Source organism: Brachycentrus maculatus, unplaced genomic scaffold (genome assembly GCF_059751285.1).
Source record: "Brachycentrus maculatus isolate JH-2025_06_01 unplaced genomic scaffold, ASM5975128v1 h1tg000315l, whole genome shotgun sequence".
Taxonomy (NCBI): domain Eukaryota; kingdom Metazoa; phylum Arthropoda; class Insecta; order Trichoptera; family Brachycentridae; genus Brachycentrus; species Brachycentrus maculatus.
The window spans coordinates 3,221,435-3,240,325 of record NW_028281064.1 but is presented as its reverse complement, the minus strand read 5'-3'; the positions used below and the strand labels follow the sequence as shown (position 1 = coordinate 3,240,325).

The 18,891-nt window shown below is 32.0% G+C and overlaps 1 protein-coding gene across 1 annotated transcript in view; it reads left to right on the top strand.

The window, feature by feature from the left end:
• LOC148304499 (uncharacterized) overlaps positions 1-11,434 on the top strand; it is a 35,571-nt gene extending 24,137 nt beyond the window's left edge. Inside the window, exons 7-10 of the mRNA XM_088268166.1 lie at positions 3,986-4,869; positions 6,922-7,149; positions 9,701-9,952; positions 11,216-11,434. Of these exons, the coding sequence (XP_088124292.1) occupies positions 3,986-4,869; positions 6,922-7,149; positions 9,701-9,952; positions 11,216-11,397 (1,546 nt within the window). The 3' untranslated portion in view covers positions 11,398-11,434. The remainder of the gene's footprint in view (positions 1-3,985; positions 4,870-6,921; positions 7,150-9,700; positions 9,953-11,215) is intronic.
• The last annotated feature ends 7,457 nt before the right edge of the window (positions 11,435-18,891 follow it).

The following is an 18,891-nucleotide window of genomic DNA, read 5'->3' as shown; positions in this document are numbered from 1 at the left end:
CACCACGGTACACCAGTGTGCCGCGGCACACACTTTGTGGAACAATGCAATAGTAAAACGAGAATGTCCAGACGACATTAACTGGTAAATATTAAAAGTACTGCTATCTGCAGTTGAAAAGGTTTCAATATTTTTTCTACTTTATTACAAAAAATCGGTTTCTCATAAAACAGAGTTGGATAGATGCTCGGCTGCGAAACTTATGTCGCGGGTTCATTTAACGTAAATTACAAAATAGATTTACTACTTTACATTTTGCCTGCAGACAAGCCTATAAACTATCTTTCTCTGAGTCTTTGATTGGAGATTATTGCTTCAAAAATACTAATATTATATTATATAATTTTTAAAAATATACACATATATGGCATTTATCTAATTATTTGATTTCAAGCCATTTTTTTTGAAATTACATATTTTTTTGTGATTTTCTATGTATTCATTTGTTTTTTTTTCAAACGAATTAGCAGTAACCCTGGGTACGTATACTTTTAAGTCCCCTGAAAATCGAACTTGGGATCAGCAGCATTAAAACCAAATGCGCTAACCACTATATTACGGAGGCGGAACGTTTTTCTACTCTTCTGGAATGTTCCTATTCTGACTTTTATCGCTTTGCTTAAATGCCAGAAAATTCTGTTTAGGAAAATAATTTCGCATTCGTATTTAACCTTTATATGATAATGATTTTTTATACAAAAATATGTAGACAAACAAAGTCGTTTATTATGGCATTAACTTTTATTGCACTATAAATTTAGAGAACACGAGGAAAATATTAGTGCAAAATATAAATTAAAAACAAAATATCTTTGATTAAACGAAACCTGCATGAAGCAATTCTTTGGACGCAATTAACTTGTTCTCTGCGGGCAAGATTTTGAAGAACTCAAAATAATTTCAAAAATGCATTTGAAATAAAAAAAAACTTTATTATTTTTTGACACCCCATCAAAGATGAAGAAGAATATCGAAGTCTGGGCATTTACGGAGCTGACGACCGTCATAGGATGATGAGATGTCAAAAAATAATATGAAAATAACTCCTGTAATTGGAGATAATCCAGATTTTGTAAACAAGTATTTGGACACACTCAAAATGTTAATAAAACTATAACGTAAAAAATTCAACTAATAAAGTAAAAGTAAAAAAAATAAAACACACATTATGTCTAGATCTTCCATCTCGTTGTTATGTCACCTAAGGTCTGGGCACTGCTCACTGCCTGTGCATCTCTATAAGATAAAGTGCAATAGGGGATGCAAACCATACGATCTTTCAGTGTCCGCTCACAACAGAGAAGGAGAACTTTCCAAATAGCTTAACACAGACAGGAATCCATCTCCCCACCCAAGTATCCACCCTTCTTTCTGAACCTAATTTTAGAATCGCGGTTAAAATGTTTGAAATTATAAAGCTTAACGCATCTAAATTACGAAATATTGATTTTTAAATTATTATTTGGGTGGTAAATAAAAATAAGACTTGACACTGGCAGAAACATCATTTCACTGGGTGTCTGCCTAATAAAAAACATTGATAATATCGAATAATACTATTAAATTAAGAGACAATTTGTAAGTCGGAACGTAATGTCCAAATTTTGCAAACTGAAATCATTTATTCTAAAAAAAATATTTGCTAAGAATTGAATCTCATATTAAATTTCCTCATCGAATATGTTACTTAACCTTGACTGACACCTGACAGATTACCATTACTTTCGGCAATAAACGATCAGCGGATGTCACCATTAAAAATGTCGATTTAATCTTTTGTCTAGATTTTCTTTGGACAAACACGCTGTACAGGGTATGCCGAAAAAAGGAAATAATACAAAAAAAAAAATTTGTGCAGTCCGATTCCCCTGACTTTGGCGATCACCACGGCTTTAGCCTCCCTGTTTCGCTCTTTTGGAACAACTTCTGATAATTGATCTCCCGATTTTCCATCAAGCATTTAATTATTTTTATTTTGTCATATAAATAATGACAAATTACAATAATGATGCGAAGTGGTGGGGCAAGTAAACAAGGCTGCAGCCATCTCAGGATGCCTGAAAAATGCTATATGGAAAAATCCTGAGAAGCAAAATAAAGATTCACAAAACTTGTGTCCGACCCATCATGACGTGCGGAATCGAAAGTAGAGCGGACACCGTTGCCACAAAAAACGCGCTTAGAGTGTCAGAAATGAAGACTCTAAGAAGCATATCGGGCAAGAGTCTTCGAGATAGAATAAGAAACGCCAGGATCAGGGAAATATGCGAGATCGGAGATGTCGTTAGGTGGGGAAGGCAACGAAGGAGACAATGGTATGCGTATGTGAGGAGAATGGAACCATCCAGACGCACTGTACGACCAACCCCATGGTAGAAGACTCCCGGGCAGACTACCAAAAAGATGGTCAATAGCTGGGAATGGACATCGCAGGAGGCTAATCCCTCTTAAAAACAGGCCACAAGGCCTACAACAAGATTAAGAAGAAGAAGAATAATATGCCCTCACTGAGTCTTCCCGTGCCGAGGGCACATTTTACAATATTTATTTTTAAAATTGATATGACAAGCAATCTAATACGACATGTCTGAATGATGGGGTCCATTTTAGATCTATCCGCTTCCATTATTCATTTAAGAAGAGCTCTATTATATATAAAATTTATAATTTCAATTATAAATTATGGAAGCTGGTCAAAATCTTATGGAAGCTGGTTATACAACTTTGTTGCATAGTAATCAAAGTCTTTTCGAAGGAAAGAGGGATGTATTCCATTTTGTTTCATGTGTTTCTGTGTTTTAGATCTTTTGATTCTATGTATATTTCCATAAAGTTTGTTAATTGATATTTGTATGCCAAGCTGGGAGGTGTTTTCTTGTGTAATGTGAGAGTAATTCTTAAATGCATATGTAAGAATCGTTTTAGTATATATTTGTTTGATTGATATATCGCTCACTCCTTTCAAGAACGTCATAAATCAAAAATCGTAAATTTTCAGTTGTGCATGTTTTTGGAATGCCCAAAAAATGTACTATATCCCAGCAAAAAGGCATATTTTAACTTAATATTTACTCGCTACAGGGTAGAAAGTGTTGTTTTTGCATTTTGAAGAAAAGGTACGGTTTAATATTTTTTTTAAATAAACTAAATATTTTTTAAATGGAGAAAAAACCTTCAGGTTTTACTTAAAAACATCTGTTGCCCAGTAAAGAGTTAAGTAAGTATCTTGATATATTTATTTTTAATACATTGTATTATATTTGTAAACTTCAAGAAAAATCAAGATTTTTATTTATGACGTCCTTGAAAGGAGTGAGCGATATGGTAAGTTGTAATTTGCACATATCAGCATGCATGAATGGTATTAAATATACACACAAATATAATATTATATTATAAGGGTTAAGCAAATACAAATCAGATTTTTAATATATTTTTTTCTCCTTTTGATGCTGTGTCCTACTCAAACCTCTATCGTAGCCCTGTATCGATCCTGTCCCATGCGATGTTATGGTGCTAAGATCTCAACTCAACGGAGATTAGATCCTTAAAAACTGAGAAGTAATTAGTTCAATCAATCAAAATTAGAAGTAAAAAAATAGAAACATTTTGCCACAATTTGAATCAGGGGAATAGCCGGGTAAAAACACCATTAAATAAATAAATAAAATAGTTGATGTTATACGTATGACCAGTTACAACTTTATTTAGCATTTCTGTGCTTAGAGATTCGTTGGGAGCTTTTTAAGGAGCATATCCGATTTCTATACGGGTGATAGTTTTGACGTATCCTGTTCATAATAACATATATTATCCTTTTATTTCCTATTTCGTACCTAAAAATAGTATACACGACAGGACCGGTTTATTTTCTCATTGTTTTCCTTATTATTTTTCATAGATTTTGACTGAATTTCAAAAGGCTAGTATATGTGGTTATTTGGTGTACACAAGTTGTATTTTCATTTATAAAAAAAAAGTGATTTAATGTCCGCTCTATTTTAAATATGTTTGTAATACCTCTTAAGTATGTGGCATTGGTTTTGATTATTATAATATTAGTTGTTGGTTTTGGTTTTCGATATTTCTACGGTTATTGGAAAAGGAGAGGAATTTACAGTCCTCCGGCATTATTTCCTATCGGTCATCTTGGAAAAATCACTCTAGCGAGTATCAATCTCGGAGTATATTTACAGAATTGGTATAATTTAACAAAAAATGAACACCGTTGTATCGGACTGTACATGGTCTTTAAAAGGACCCTTTTGATCAACGATTTGGATTTGATCAAGAACGTTTTAGTCAAGGATTATAATTACTTCCAAGGGCATGGATTTAAAACTAATAGAAGAGCGGATCCTGCAGCTCAGCATTTATTTAATCTAGAAGCTGAAGAGTGGAAGAAAGTCAGAGTCAAACTGACTCCGACATTTACTACGACAAAACTCAGGAAAATGGTGGAAATCATGAAAGTGTGTGCAGATAAAATGGCCGAATACCTAGACGACAAAGTAAGAACGGATAATGTTCTCGATATAAAGGATCTCATGGGCAAATATGCGTCGGAAGTGACAGGATCTTGCGGTTTCGGACTGCAGCTAGATAGTTTCAAGCACCCTGATGCAGAGATCAGGAAGATGAGCAAACTGGCGTTGGATAAAAATATTATCCTGGCCATAATTGATCTCTTTTCCATTTTGACACCCTGGTTGGTACAGAATCTTGGTCTCAGTGCAAACTACGGGAACGTTACGAAGTTTTTTTGCAAATTCGTTCCAGATACTATTGAGTATAGAGAAAAACATGACGTATACATAAATGATTTTCTTCAATTACTAATGGAGATGAGAAACAAGGACAATTCATCAGGTGAATTTGAAATTTGCATATTAATATTGTTTGTGTTATCTTAATATTATATATCGCTCACTCCTTTTAACAACGTCATATTTAAAAAAACCGTCAATTTATAGTTTTACCTGTTTTCAGAATGCCTAGAAAATGAACTGTATCCCAGCAAAAGAGGCATGTTTTTAACTTAATATTTACCCGCTACAGGGCAGAAAGTGTTGTTTTTGCATTTTGAACAAAAGGTTTTGTTTAATTATTTTTTTCAATATACTAAATATTTTTCAAATGGAGAAAAAAACAATCAGGTTTTACCTAAAAAGATCTGTTGCACAGTACAAAGTTCAATAAGTGGCTTGATATTTATTTTTAATGCATTTTATTATATTTTTAAACTCTAAAAACGATCTCCTGAATAATTAAGTTTTTTTGATATATGACGTTGTTGAACGGAGTGATATTTCTTTTTACCTTTACCTTTTTTATTCCAAAGAATATATAATTACGTACATACGCCTAATTTAAGCAAAGACTTAAAGTAAAGAATATTAATTATTTTTGGTAAATAAGCATGAATTACTTTTAAAATATTATAACTTCATTACAGTAATATGGTACAATCAAATTTTATTTTAAGGGAAAATAAGAAAGGGTAAAAGAGATAAGGCTTCATTTCGAATTACCTATATAAGTATAAATTTAAACGGATTTGGATTTTTTTCAGTTTAAAAAAAATACCAATTTATTGTTTTTTTACAACATTTTGAGTATGTCCAAATACTTGTTCACAATACTTTACATCTCACCAATAGATGTCTCTAGTGAAGTTTTAGTGATTCATGAACAAGGTTTCTAAATTGGTTCATATATATAGAACATCCAAGAATTTGAGTAGTGTGGTTGTCAATAATGGGTAGAATTGGTGAATGTTACACGTGTGTAAAGTGATCACTCAAACCAGCCTATGACGGTCGTAAGCCCCGTAAATGCCCAGACTTCCATATTCTTCTTCATCTTTGATGAGATGTCAAAAAATAATATTGTTTTTTTACTAAAGATCGATTTTTTAACGAAATGTTTGCCTATTCTACATTCTTATGTCATACACTTCAAATTAAAATTTTGTAGTGACATTTCTTGGTGGAACTGCATATTATAAATTAAAATAATAACTATGTAATTTTTACCACACATATTTTATGTGACCAGTGACCGGGTTTCGTCGTCACTGATATCATCAGATTGGTGGGAGCCTAGAATAAATTCTTTGTTATATCCACAACAAGGCAGGGGTTGAAAAGCATAATTTTAAATTGAATGAATTTAAGTAGTGTATTACAATATAATAATAAAAATAAAGAAGTTACGGCACTGCTTACATAGCATATAATTTTGTCTAGCCTCCTAGTAGTCTGATGATGTCAGCAACGATGAAACTCTGTCACTGGTTAAATAAAATATGTGTGGAAAAAAACTATAAAGTTGTTCTTTTATTCCATATTTTTTTGGCAAAGCTCTTATAATTGAATTATACGTATTTTATCAAATACTTCAGCTTAATTTTTTACTGGTAATTTTTTTTTGTATTTTCACCAGCCGATAAAAACTTTAGTTCTCTCAACTGGTCATATTTGAATAAACTAAGAAATATTTACAACCTTTTGAGTGTGTCCAAATACTTGTTCACAAAATCAGGATTATCTCCAATTACAGGAGTTATTTTCATATTATTTGATCACGTGTAACATTCACCAGTTCTTCTCAAATTCTTGGAAGTTCTATATACATGAACGAATTCCGAAACGTTGTACTTGAATCATTAGACTTGACTAGAAACATCTATTGGTGAGATGAATAGAAGCTTTTTTATTGAGCAGAAACTGTTTTATTAGTATGTGAGATAATCACATACATGAGAAACGTCAGGAAATATCATTTTCATTTTTATTATTTTAGCTTATAATTTGACCAGTTAATTTATTTACAACCTTTTTAGTGTGTCCAAATACTTGTTGACAAAATCTAGATTATCTTTAATTATAGGAGTTATTTTCACACTTTTTTTTTGTGTAGGAGTGAACCTTACAATGGAGGATATTGTCGCACAAGTATTTGTCTTCATCGTCGCTGGATTCGAGAGCAATTCCACAATCACGAGTTATGCCCTTCTGGAGCTAGCGAGGAATCCTGAAGTCCAGGAAAAGCTGACCGAGGAGATAGACCGAGTAATTGAGGATAATGAAGGGATTATCAACTATGACTGCATAGCCCAAATGACCTATCTTAGCAGAGTATTGGATGGTATTTTTATTTTTATTATAATTCACATTTATTAAAAGCAGAAGAAAGGAGAAATTTTGAATTGGACTTTCAAAATGTGGTGTTGGAGGCGTATGCTCCGAATTCCATGGACACCAACGTTCATTCGCCAAGAACTCCGATTGGATTTTTTTAATTTTTTTTTTTTAACATTTTACTTTCATTTATTGACATTTTTCTATTTTTATTTTTTATTTTTTATTTTTTTTGTATTAATTTATTTAAATCACAATTGAAACATATTTAGAACTTTTTTTGTTGCAGTGACCCACCAAGCCACCTTGTGTGTCTTGTCGGTGGAGTTCTTTTTAATACATTTTTATTGTTTTTAACGATTTTAAACTAAAATAGACACAAAAAAGAGAAAAAAATTTAGAACATAAACATCTTACAATTTTCATAAAATTAACTCTTGATCATTTACCCATTCCTTTATTTTGCCTTTGTTCCATATTTTATTTTGACCTCTAACATCCGTCGGCAACAAATTAAAAATGTTCGGAACGATATTTTGCAGTGTTCGACTCCCATATTTATTGTCATTTCTTGATGATTTGACTTTGGCCAATGTCTGTACCCGACGGATTTTCCAGTTCTTTGGACACGTTGCGCGTGGCAACGAGGATTAGAGTGGCCCGTTGATGTGTGAAAAAAAAAAATTAGTTAGCAAAGACAAATGGGTCTAAAAAGATACTAAAACAACGCAACCTATTAATAACGATGTAAAGTGCAAATTTTGCCTAACTAACTAACTAAATAACCAACCATCACGCCGCTTCTCCGCAGGGGTAGGCAGAGAGAATAGAATACCATACCACTCTGTCTCTGCAAACATTCTTCGCCTCTTCCACGTTCATGCATCTCCTCATACATACCCGCCGATTGTTACGACTCCTAACCTGACCACTTTCAAGTATTTTATATATATCGTGCCATGTTTTTCTCGGTCTTCCTCTGCTTTTTTGCTTTTGCCTTTATGTGCTTATTATGTAAATTATATTACATATCGTAATATTTCATTAGACTGTCTATATTACTAAATTACGAAATGACAGCTGGTAAAGCGCAAAAAAATGGCTTTTCCGAAAACTTTGAGCTCTGGTTGAGGGCCAAAAGTAGTATCGAAAATATTTTAAAATATTTTTCTCGTTATGTGCAATCCAAAATGCAACTTTTTAGACCAATTTCATTGTTGAATTCGCAAAAAATCTTCATCGGCCCACCCTAACGAGGATAGCCTGGAACGACTGGCTATGATCGCTCAGGGAAGCTTCCTGCCCAACATCTTGGCCATGCTGCATCCCAAGAAGACCGAGATGAAGGCGCAATAATACGGTGGCTCCACATTCCCCCTTCAGACTTACCGATTGACGACGTTTTTCTTGCATATTTTTTCATCCTTTAATTATTGAAATATATTTTTAATATAGTTTTCCTTATATATATTTTTATGTGTCATTATCATTTTCATATCATAATCCATATCTGTATAAGCGCCCTTGAGGTAGTATTTTATGAAAATGGCGCTTTATTGACCATCCAAAATTATTATTATTTACTATTCTCTTCGTTCTATGTGCCCATACCATCTCAATTGCCTTTCCTCTACGTTCTACGTTACTATTGATATGGGATGAAAGTAGTGCAGTCGAAAACTCTAAGACGAATTTGCGGAAAAAATGAAGTATGATAGATGTTCGAATAGTAAAAGATCAATGTACTTTCGATTAATACTTCGTCGACGACATCTATGCTTAAAATGAGTAAATTTTTGATTAGCAGGAACCTTGTAAGATTCCATCCGGTTCTCCATATTCCCGCCAGTAAAAAAATATTGTTGTAATGAATAATTTCATTATGGAGAAATTCCAGTAAACAAAAAATTTACCACACACGAAATATTGCGGTTACCTTATGCACAGTAAAATTCATCATTTAGCGTGATTGAACATTTACATATATTACTTTTATTTTCCTGAAAAAAACGTTTTTATTTTGGGTTTTCATGTATTAATTTACTTGTTAGTTCAAAGCGCCATCTGTTGAGATCTTATAAAAGAAATTTGGTTGTTTAAACTAAAATGAGTAAATACAGTATTATAAATGTATTCTCATATTTTTTCCTTTATACTCGTATTATAACAACATTCAATAATGTGTTACGATAACCACGTCGCATCTCAATATATATAGAAAAAGGATAAATTATCGTATTTATTTCTTTAAAAGAAATTATATAAGTCTGCGTAATGTGTGTGACTAGATGTATGGATGTGAAAGAAGCAAGGAGTGTATGTCAGGACAGAAAAGGCATTCAATCTTTTCTGCCTACCCCTGCGGAAAAACGGCGTGATGGTAGTAGTAGTAGTAGTAGTATCAATTGATTATAAACATGATTACGTTTCGATGACATAAATTACATTTGAATATTTTTCAGATTGATATCTCTCCATGTCCTTTTTTTGTTTTGATCTCAATTGATAATTAATTCTTCTCATTTATTTAAATTGATTTCTTCATAATTTTGTTTCAGAAACACTCCGAATATACCCAATACTCCCATTTCACTTTAGAAGATGTTCGAAAGATTACACCATTCCAGGCACTTCCACTGTTATAGAAAAGGACACGTTGATATTTATACCAGTATTAGGGATACAAAGAGATCCTGACATTTATCCTGACCCGCTGAAGTTCGATCCTGACAGATTCACTCCAGAGAATGTAGCTAAACGACATCCTTTTTCATATACCCCCTTTGGAGAAGGACCCCGAATCTGCATTGGTAATTACATACACAATAAGTAAATTAATATATACATATCGTAGTCGTACAGGAGAAAGTGACCAACTGCCAAAACGTAAAATGTTCTGGAGGGCCATTTAAGCCACTTTTGCTTGGCAAGAAAATAAAAACCAATGCAGTTAGTCATTTTTAACTAGTTAATATATTATACTTCCAAGTTTAAAATCCTTTGGGATTTTTTTCACAGCAATATTAAACTAATAAGATATCAAAAAGTCAATGATCACGTTTTTGTAAAACAATGCACTTGGTCACTTTCTTCTGTACGACTACGAAATATAGGCCAGGCAAATTAGACAAAAAAAAATTATAAAAAAGGTAAAAAATTCGGTATAAGTTTTCCTTAGGACCCTAGGAGTGAAATGAAATGTATCTCGTTTTATATAAGTAAATGTATCAAAATTGTAAAAAAAACTGTTTTTTACCACTAGAGTTTATTTTATAACAACGACTAGTTTCAGAAGCTAAGCTTCCATCTGCAGGTCTAAATATTAACTATATAACTACATATATTCCGAAACTAGTCGTTATAATAAAATAAACTTAAGTACTAAAAAACAAGTATTTTTCCTTTACAATTTCATCATGTCTTACCGCAAAGTGAATGCCGAAACAATATATAAAACAAATGTATTAACATTTCAAAACAATTCAAAAACACTGTTTTTAACCGCTTTTATTTTTGGTACTTATCTCGTATCGAATCGAAAAGAGCCTTGTCATTTTCAGAGATGGATATGTAATAAAGTACTGATTATGTAATACTTCTTTAGCATATATTCATTCCTGAATATGACAAGGTCCTTGTCGAAACCGGTTGGAGAAAAGTTAAAAAAAAGTAGTTAAAAAGATTTAGTTTAATTTATATAGTTTGATTAAATGTGCCACAAAGGATTTGCAAAAAATATTAATGTTCCAAGATAAGTTGATTTTTTTGGAAATTTTATTCACTAATTCTATAGTGAATTGAGTCAAAAATATTTTTTCTGAGCAAAAAACACTTATGCCAAAACACAAATCAATAAATTTTATTTTTTGGATTGACCTAAGACAGCTGTTCGAAATATAAGTGCAATTTTGACTAAAATCATCAAAATTATGGTTGACAACGATATGTTTATAGATACGAAGTTTCTACGTACTAAATTATTGATTATAAAAATATATTTGAAATATTTTAAGATGCAATAATTAATGAAATATAATTGAAGGTTTTCAATCAACAATTTAATTTAATTTTAGGTAAACGGTTTGGCAATCTAGAAATGAAAATGACCCTTATCACAATACTGAGGAAATACCAACTATCATTTAGTGAGAAAACAAAACTTCCGCTTGAATACACAACCAAAGGCTTCTTCTTCCGATGCGAGGGCGACATATTTTTACAGTTTAATAAAAGATATAATTCTGATATAAACTAGAATATGATTTGACAGTAAAAAAAAACTAAAAACTTAAGATTAACGTTTTATTTTTAGTATAAAATATACTTGTGTTTTTATTATTTACCCAAATATTTCAATTTTATACTATTTCTGTGAGCCTAAGCGGCTCATTATAAGAAATATATATCAAATTGTAGTAGAGTGGGTTCGAACCAAGAAACTCTGACTTAAGAGTCTGCGACATTAACCGTGGGACCACAACCCGACACTAACCACGGGACTACAACCCGACACGACGTTAAAGGTAATTTATAATACTGATGATAATTTATGGAGACAGGACAAGTTGTATTGTTTGGAAGATTTGTTCAGGTCTTCTTCTGATTCGGCTGTAATGGTGGCATCGTCAGCATAGCATATTATGTTACACATACACAAAATAATAATGATAATAATAACAGAAGCTATAGAATAGTTGGTAATAGAAGAAGAGAAAGAACTATGAAAACTTGGAACGATCGAGTATTTCAAATACTTTTAAGTGGTCAGGTCAGGAGTCGAAATAATCGGCGTGTATGTATGAGAAAATGCATGAATGTGGAACGTGTAGAGGCGAAGATAGTTATCAAGGACATATTGGTGTGGCTTTCTATTCTCTCTGCTTACCCCTGCAAGGAAGCGGCGTGATGCTTACTTGTAGTATGCAATGTAATTATGTTTTTTTTATATCCCGTAATAAAACGAACGACATTATTAAAATTACTATTGATTTAGACTTTATCATTATAAATATAAAACCAAAATAAAATACGTATTTTTAATCCTTTAATTTTACAATTTTTTCTTTTAATTGTTTTATTTTATTTATAAACAGCTAAACACAGGCATGAATCAAACATCCCATCCAAGTATCCACCCTTCTTTTTTAACCAAATTCTAGAATTGTGGTCATAATTTCCAAAATTATAAAGCTAAACGCATTTAAACTATGAAATTTAGTATTAACTGTCATTTTTATTTTCTATTGTATTATAATTTTATTGTGTAAATAAAAATAATACTCAACACTAGCAGAAACATCCTTTCACTGGGTGACTGCCAAATAAATTAATAAAAAATATCACGGTAAAGATTTTTTCCTTATTTATAAAAATAAAATATCGTCAATCGGTCCCGGGGTATCATGTCCAGTTTTAAGATCTTCTTCTTCTTCTTCTTTTAGTACTAGGTCCTGTCATTCTCGGGTTGGTCCTGGGAGGTGGAAGACCAGCTATCCTTCCATCGTTTAGGTGTTCTTCCACCTAAACACAACACAATTTAACACAATTTAACCACAGTTTTAAGATGTAAGGATTTATTTTTGAAAAAATCGTACAGTTATCTTCGGCTAACGGGTTAAAATACATGAATGGATACGATATTTTTTCTTCAACTGTACGTAATAATATGGATAATACTCCATAGAAGGGCCTTCTTTGCTGTTGGTACTTCAAGAGTCCACTCATTACTCATTGAAAGCGTATTTACGTAAGAAACTCATTTCTTTTATTATTATTTCATTCAACATGGAGGTATAATTTATCACTTTTGTTGTTACCTGTCACATTACCGCCACCAAAATAATGATGTGACGGACTCTACCGAATTTCGACAAGGATTTAAAAAAAAAATTGAAATATATTTTTATTTGAACATTTTTATTTTTTTAAATAGTCACTACAATTTCAGACAATTTCTATACCGTAGAACGAGGCTACTTGAACTTTGATGTGTTAATTGAGTTTTGAAGTACAAAAAAAATCTGTATTTGGTCTACAATAATTAACGTATCGACATGATTCATTGCTTCCCTGACAAATGACACTTATTGTCACGATACTTCGATCAGGAGTCTGATACCACGATCTAATTTTTTTTTTGTACTGAGCTCAAGTAACACATCAAAGTTCAAGTAGCCCCGTTCTACGGTACAGTTCTACTTTACAATCTTAAAATTTAAGTTGCGCTGAGCCTCTCCAAAAAAGAGACTGCGCTCTTGTGCTTGGACAGGTTTTTATCACATACATATGTACATGATTGCATTTTCATTTGATTCCTGGCGAAAGCAAAAAATTAACAAGAGCGGCCGAAAATAGAGAAGCATGGAAAAATATGAAAGAGGCAGATCCAGTAGCGGAGAGATGGCTAAAGAAGAAGAAGAGGACATAATTGCAATTTACAAATTAGAAAAATGTGGAATTTTTATCCACACACAAAAATGCATAGGTCACTGTGTAACAGTTGGCTATCGATTTTTTACACAATGGTGTTGAGCGCGAGTAACTTATTAGAGAATATGATGATTTTAATCCTAAACCACTTGGACTTGGGACTTGTTTCAATTTGCCTTAAGATGGGAGTATCGTAAAATATACGAATCACGATAAGTAAAATATACGACTCTATTTTACCAGAAACATTTACTAAAAAAATAAAAAAAATAAGCCCATCGTGCTTTTTGATAACTTAACATAAAATACAAAGAAAACACTTCGTTTTTTACCACTTAAGTTTTATAATAGACTACATGTTTCAGAAGTTAAACTTCCATCATTCAGGTCTGTATAATAACTAAAATATAAAATATAAAATTGTTCTGTAAATAAGGAGAGGGGAAAGTAAGGGGAAGGGGTTAGTCAAGGGACGGAGTTTGAAAACAAAGGAAAAATGGAAAGCAATGGTGAAGAATTTTGAAACAATATATATTATATAATAAATTATTATTAGAATTCAGGTTTTTTTGGATTTCTAAATTTTCAAGATAATTCATGTCTTACCACAAAGTTAATGCCGAAACAATAAATAAAATATAAAATACAAACATAAAATACCGATAAAAAATAAGATTCACAGTTTTTTTAAATACCTAATGTCCAAGTGATTCTGAAATCTATCTGCGGCTTATGCAACACCGCTTATCATGGCCCTTATCATGCTTAAATTTTTAATTTTTACTGCCTATGCCTACTCGTGAGTGGATTTACTCTTTATGTTTAAAGTTACTATAATTTCATGTAATTCATGAGTGAAAATTCTAGGCAAAAACACTCGATAGATACACACTAGTTGTCATTACATTCTTTACATGTGTAGCCTCGGTGCTCCCCACAGATTGGATGCCCGTCGTAAATTTTACGAATGTCCCGTATTCAAGGGTTAACCGGATGACAAGCAGAGGATCGGCCTGTTTTGGTTTTAAGGTAATTTTTTTAAACTAACTAACTAACCATCACGCCACTTCCCCGCAGGGGTAGGCAGAGAGAATCGAACGCCACACCACTCTGTCTTTGCAAACATTCTTTGCCTCTTCTACATTCATGCATCTCCTCATACATACCCGACGATTATTACGACTCCTGACCCGGCCGCTTTCAAGTATTTGACATACCTGATTGTGCCAAGTTTTTCTCGGTCGTCCTCTGCTTCTTTTTGCAACTAAATTTTTTAATGGAATCTTGAATACAGCCATACGTCTTCCTTATTATTTTACATGAAAGATACCATACAATACTGTATAGTGTTGTCCAACCGTCGGAATGGCACTGCCATCTCTATAGCATTGTGCGTACAAGAAGCTGCCTCGATCCTTTTGTACGTAGTGAAAAATGGCCTTACCGCGGAAGTCTTAGCTATCTTGAAAGTGTACAACAGTGTTCAGAAATCTTTTCCCACTTAAGTAATATTTTAATAACAAAAAAAAATATTTTGAAAGGTTCATTTTATACAATTTTACCCCTCTCTGAATTTTATAACGAGTAAAGAATATATTTCAATTATAGCTTTAATAATGAAACATAAAATTATTCTTCTTCTATCCCTTATCCGCATCCCATGGTGCATAGGGAACTGCATCATATTGATGCAGCGTTTTCATGATCGTCACTTACAATGGAGGCAATGAGATCACTCCTACGCTTCAGAAACCAGTTCATGGTAATATTAAATAAATATTATCAGTGTAAAATCACTAGTATTTATTTTCACCCCCCCCTGGGAATCGAACCCGGCACCTCCAGCACGGTAGTTAAACACGCTAATCATAACACCACGGAGGCAAAACTCTGTACTTATGGATTAGTCCAGTCACTATTGAAGTCGTTGGCGCGTCCGGATGCCACGATGGAAATCCTGGTTCGATTCCCGGTAGAGGTAAAAATAATTTATTCACTCTCAATTTGAAATTTGTCAAATCGATGAGATGCGAAGCTCTTGCTCAACGCACGTAGTTACTACATTTGAAGAGTATAATATTTTATAAAAATGATAGTATTATATTATTTTTAAAAAAAGGATAAATTTCAGCTTCACTTTTAAAATATAAGAAGTCTTATATCGTAGTCATACAGGAAAAAGTGACCAAGTGTATTTTTTTTACACAAACGTGATCATCGACTGTTTGATATCTTACTGGCTTAATATTGCCCTAAAAAAAATCCCAAAGGATTTTAAACTTGGAAGTATAATATATTGACTTGTTAAACATGACTAACTACATTGATGTTTAGTTTTTCTTGCTAAGCAAAAGTGGCTTAAATGGCCCTCCTGAACAATTTACGTTATGTTAGTTGGTCACTTTCTCCTGTACGACTACGATATATTCCTATATAGTTCATAAAACTTGTAGAGCATCCGGTATTTGGGAATTCAGAATTGCAACCAAAAACGGAATTCCGAGAATTTGCTGACCATAGAAAAATATGTTTAATATATTTACCCGCTATTTTTACATTAACTTAATATTTACCCGCTACCCGGCAGAACGTGTTGTTTTTGCATTTTGAAGAAAGGGTATAGTTTATTTTTTTTAAAATATGTTTGTACTTTTTCCCATATCGCTCACTCCTTTCAACAACGTCATATATCAAAAATCGTCAATTTTCAGTTGTGCATGTTTTCGGAATGCCCAGAAAATGTACTATATCCCAGCAAAAGCAGAATATTTTAAACTTAATATTTACCCGCTATAGGGCATAAAGTGTTGTTTTTGCATTTTGAAGAAAAGGTATTGTTTTTTTTTGTTAAATATACTTAATATTTTTGAAATGGAGAAAAAACATTCAGGTTTTACCTAAAAAGATCTGTTGCACAATAAAAAGTTCAATAAGTGGCTTGATATTTATTTTTAATTCATATTATTGATCTCCTGAAAAATCAAGTTTTTTTTTTATATTTGACTTTGTTGAAAGGAATGAGTGATATGCTAGAGACTGGTTTTGATGTGTGATCAAAAACCGACAATGAAAGAGTCTACGCAAAATACATATCTGATGGGGAAACACTACAGACAATACCAGAATATAAAATGAATGGTATGAGAAATGCAATCGTTAAGACATTCGCGTATGTGTGTAAAAAGCGTTAATCGAGGGATTAATGTAATGTAAGAAAGAGAGTGTGTGTCATTTTGCTGTAAGGCAAGAAATAAAACAAATGATTAATGAAAAGTCCATGGAAAGCGTAATCCTTTTTGGGGACTATGAATGCTTAGGATAATACGGTCGTAATTATAACTTCAAATGACACTAAAGATTTTCTCTTTTACACGGTCGAGAGTCGACAGCTCGTTTGAAAAACAAGGCCACCTGATAAATAGACATTCGTTCACATAAAATTAAACGCATTATTTTTATGGGATTTTGAGACTCATATTTATATAGGATTTAAAGAATTTCTGATTCGTAATCAAAAAATTACTTACAGTTTCCTGCAAACCGTTTTAATAATTAATATTCATTTAAAACATCGATTGCGTACTGTTATAAAATATAAAACAGCTATATAATTCTTTCATGATGTGCACTTATTCAATTAAGTATTAAAAAATATCAGGGAAATGAGACCCTTAAAGACATTTTAATGGCTACGAGGGCGTTTGTCTTGGATATAAAAATAACCCATTAACATTTAATGTCATCTATATTCAGTCGTACAAAAGTATAACAATAATTATAATTTTATGTACATGACAGTTTTTTATTGTTGATAATCTTTATATTTAAAATAATTTTTTGTATTTTTTTTGTATTTATGACAATGTTCGTTGAAAAAGTTGTTAAACAAAATCGATGGTAAACGTACGCTTCAGGGGTTTTAGGCGGGTGACTCCTTAAGCGTCTGTATTTAATTAGAGAATAGAATATATTAGATAAATGGGATACAGGGAGTTATCATGTGTTTTTGTTATTATTTTTTTTATTTTATTATTATTTGATTAAAAGCAATTAATAAACAGAATTTTGTCTAAAAGAGAGAAATTGAATGTTTTATATTTTTAAAAGAAGACAACGATAACTATGATACAATATACAACATTTTGAGTGTGTCGAAATAATTGTTCTGGATTATCTCCAATTATGGGAGTTATTTTTAACTAACTAACTAACTAACCATCACGCCGCTTCCCCGCAGGGGTAGGCAGAGAGAATCGAACGCTAAACCACTCGGTCTTTGTAAACATTCTTTGCCTCTTCTACATTCATGCATCTCCTCATACATACCCGACGATTATTACGACTCCTGACCCGGCCGCTTTCAAGTATTTGACATACCTGATTGTGCCAAGTTTTCCTCGGTCGTCCTCTGCTTCTTTTTCCAACTACATTCGCCTCATAAATTTTATATTATTATTATTATTATTTTTATTTTTATTATTATTATTATTTTTCATATATTTTTTTTGACATATCATCAAAGATGAAGAAGAATATGGATGTCACATTGTTAAACGTGTTAAAGTGATCACTTAAACCAGCCTATGACGGTCGTCAGCCCCGTAAATATCCAGACTTCCATATTCTTCTTCATCTTTGATGAGATGTCTAAAAAATAATATGTTACAATCGAACGATTTGAAAAAATATTTAATTGATTAATTTTTCAATCACTTTGTGATGACTTCTTTCAATTTCTATAAATTTTAAGATATACTGCTATTTATTAATATAAAATTTAAATTAGAAATTATTTGAATCAAGGCAAAGAACTATTGAGATAGAGTTGGGACAAATCAAAATAAAAAAAACGAATTTTAAGATTGAACCATTTATTCAATCGTTCAAAATTATTCGACACAGATAATGCTAAAAATTAGATGTTAAATGAATTTAATAAATTATTTAAAAAAAATCTACCATATATGTATAGTATGTTGAGTGCTGCCATTTATTGAGTTCTCGTTTTTTGTATATAAATTAAAATTTTTTAAGTAAAATCCTTTATCCCACAATTTATTATACAATATTTTCAATTATCAGTGAATATTGTAAATAGGATGTATTCCTTTGCAGTGCTTAGCCAAGAAGAACTGATACTCGTATATCGTATAGTGTATTTATACTATTATGCTTAGATTCTTTAGAAAAATCATTTCGTTAAAACTGTCATTAGACTCGCGTATGGAAGTATTCTCGAAATGTGTTAAATGATTAATTTTTGCGAAACGAAAAACTAGAGACTTCATCATAATTACGTTATGACATTTTTTGTATCATT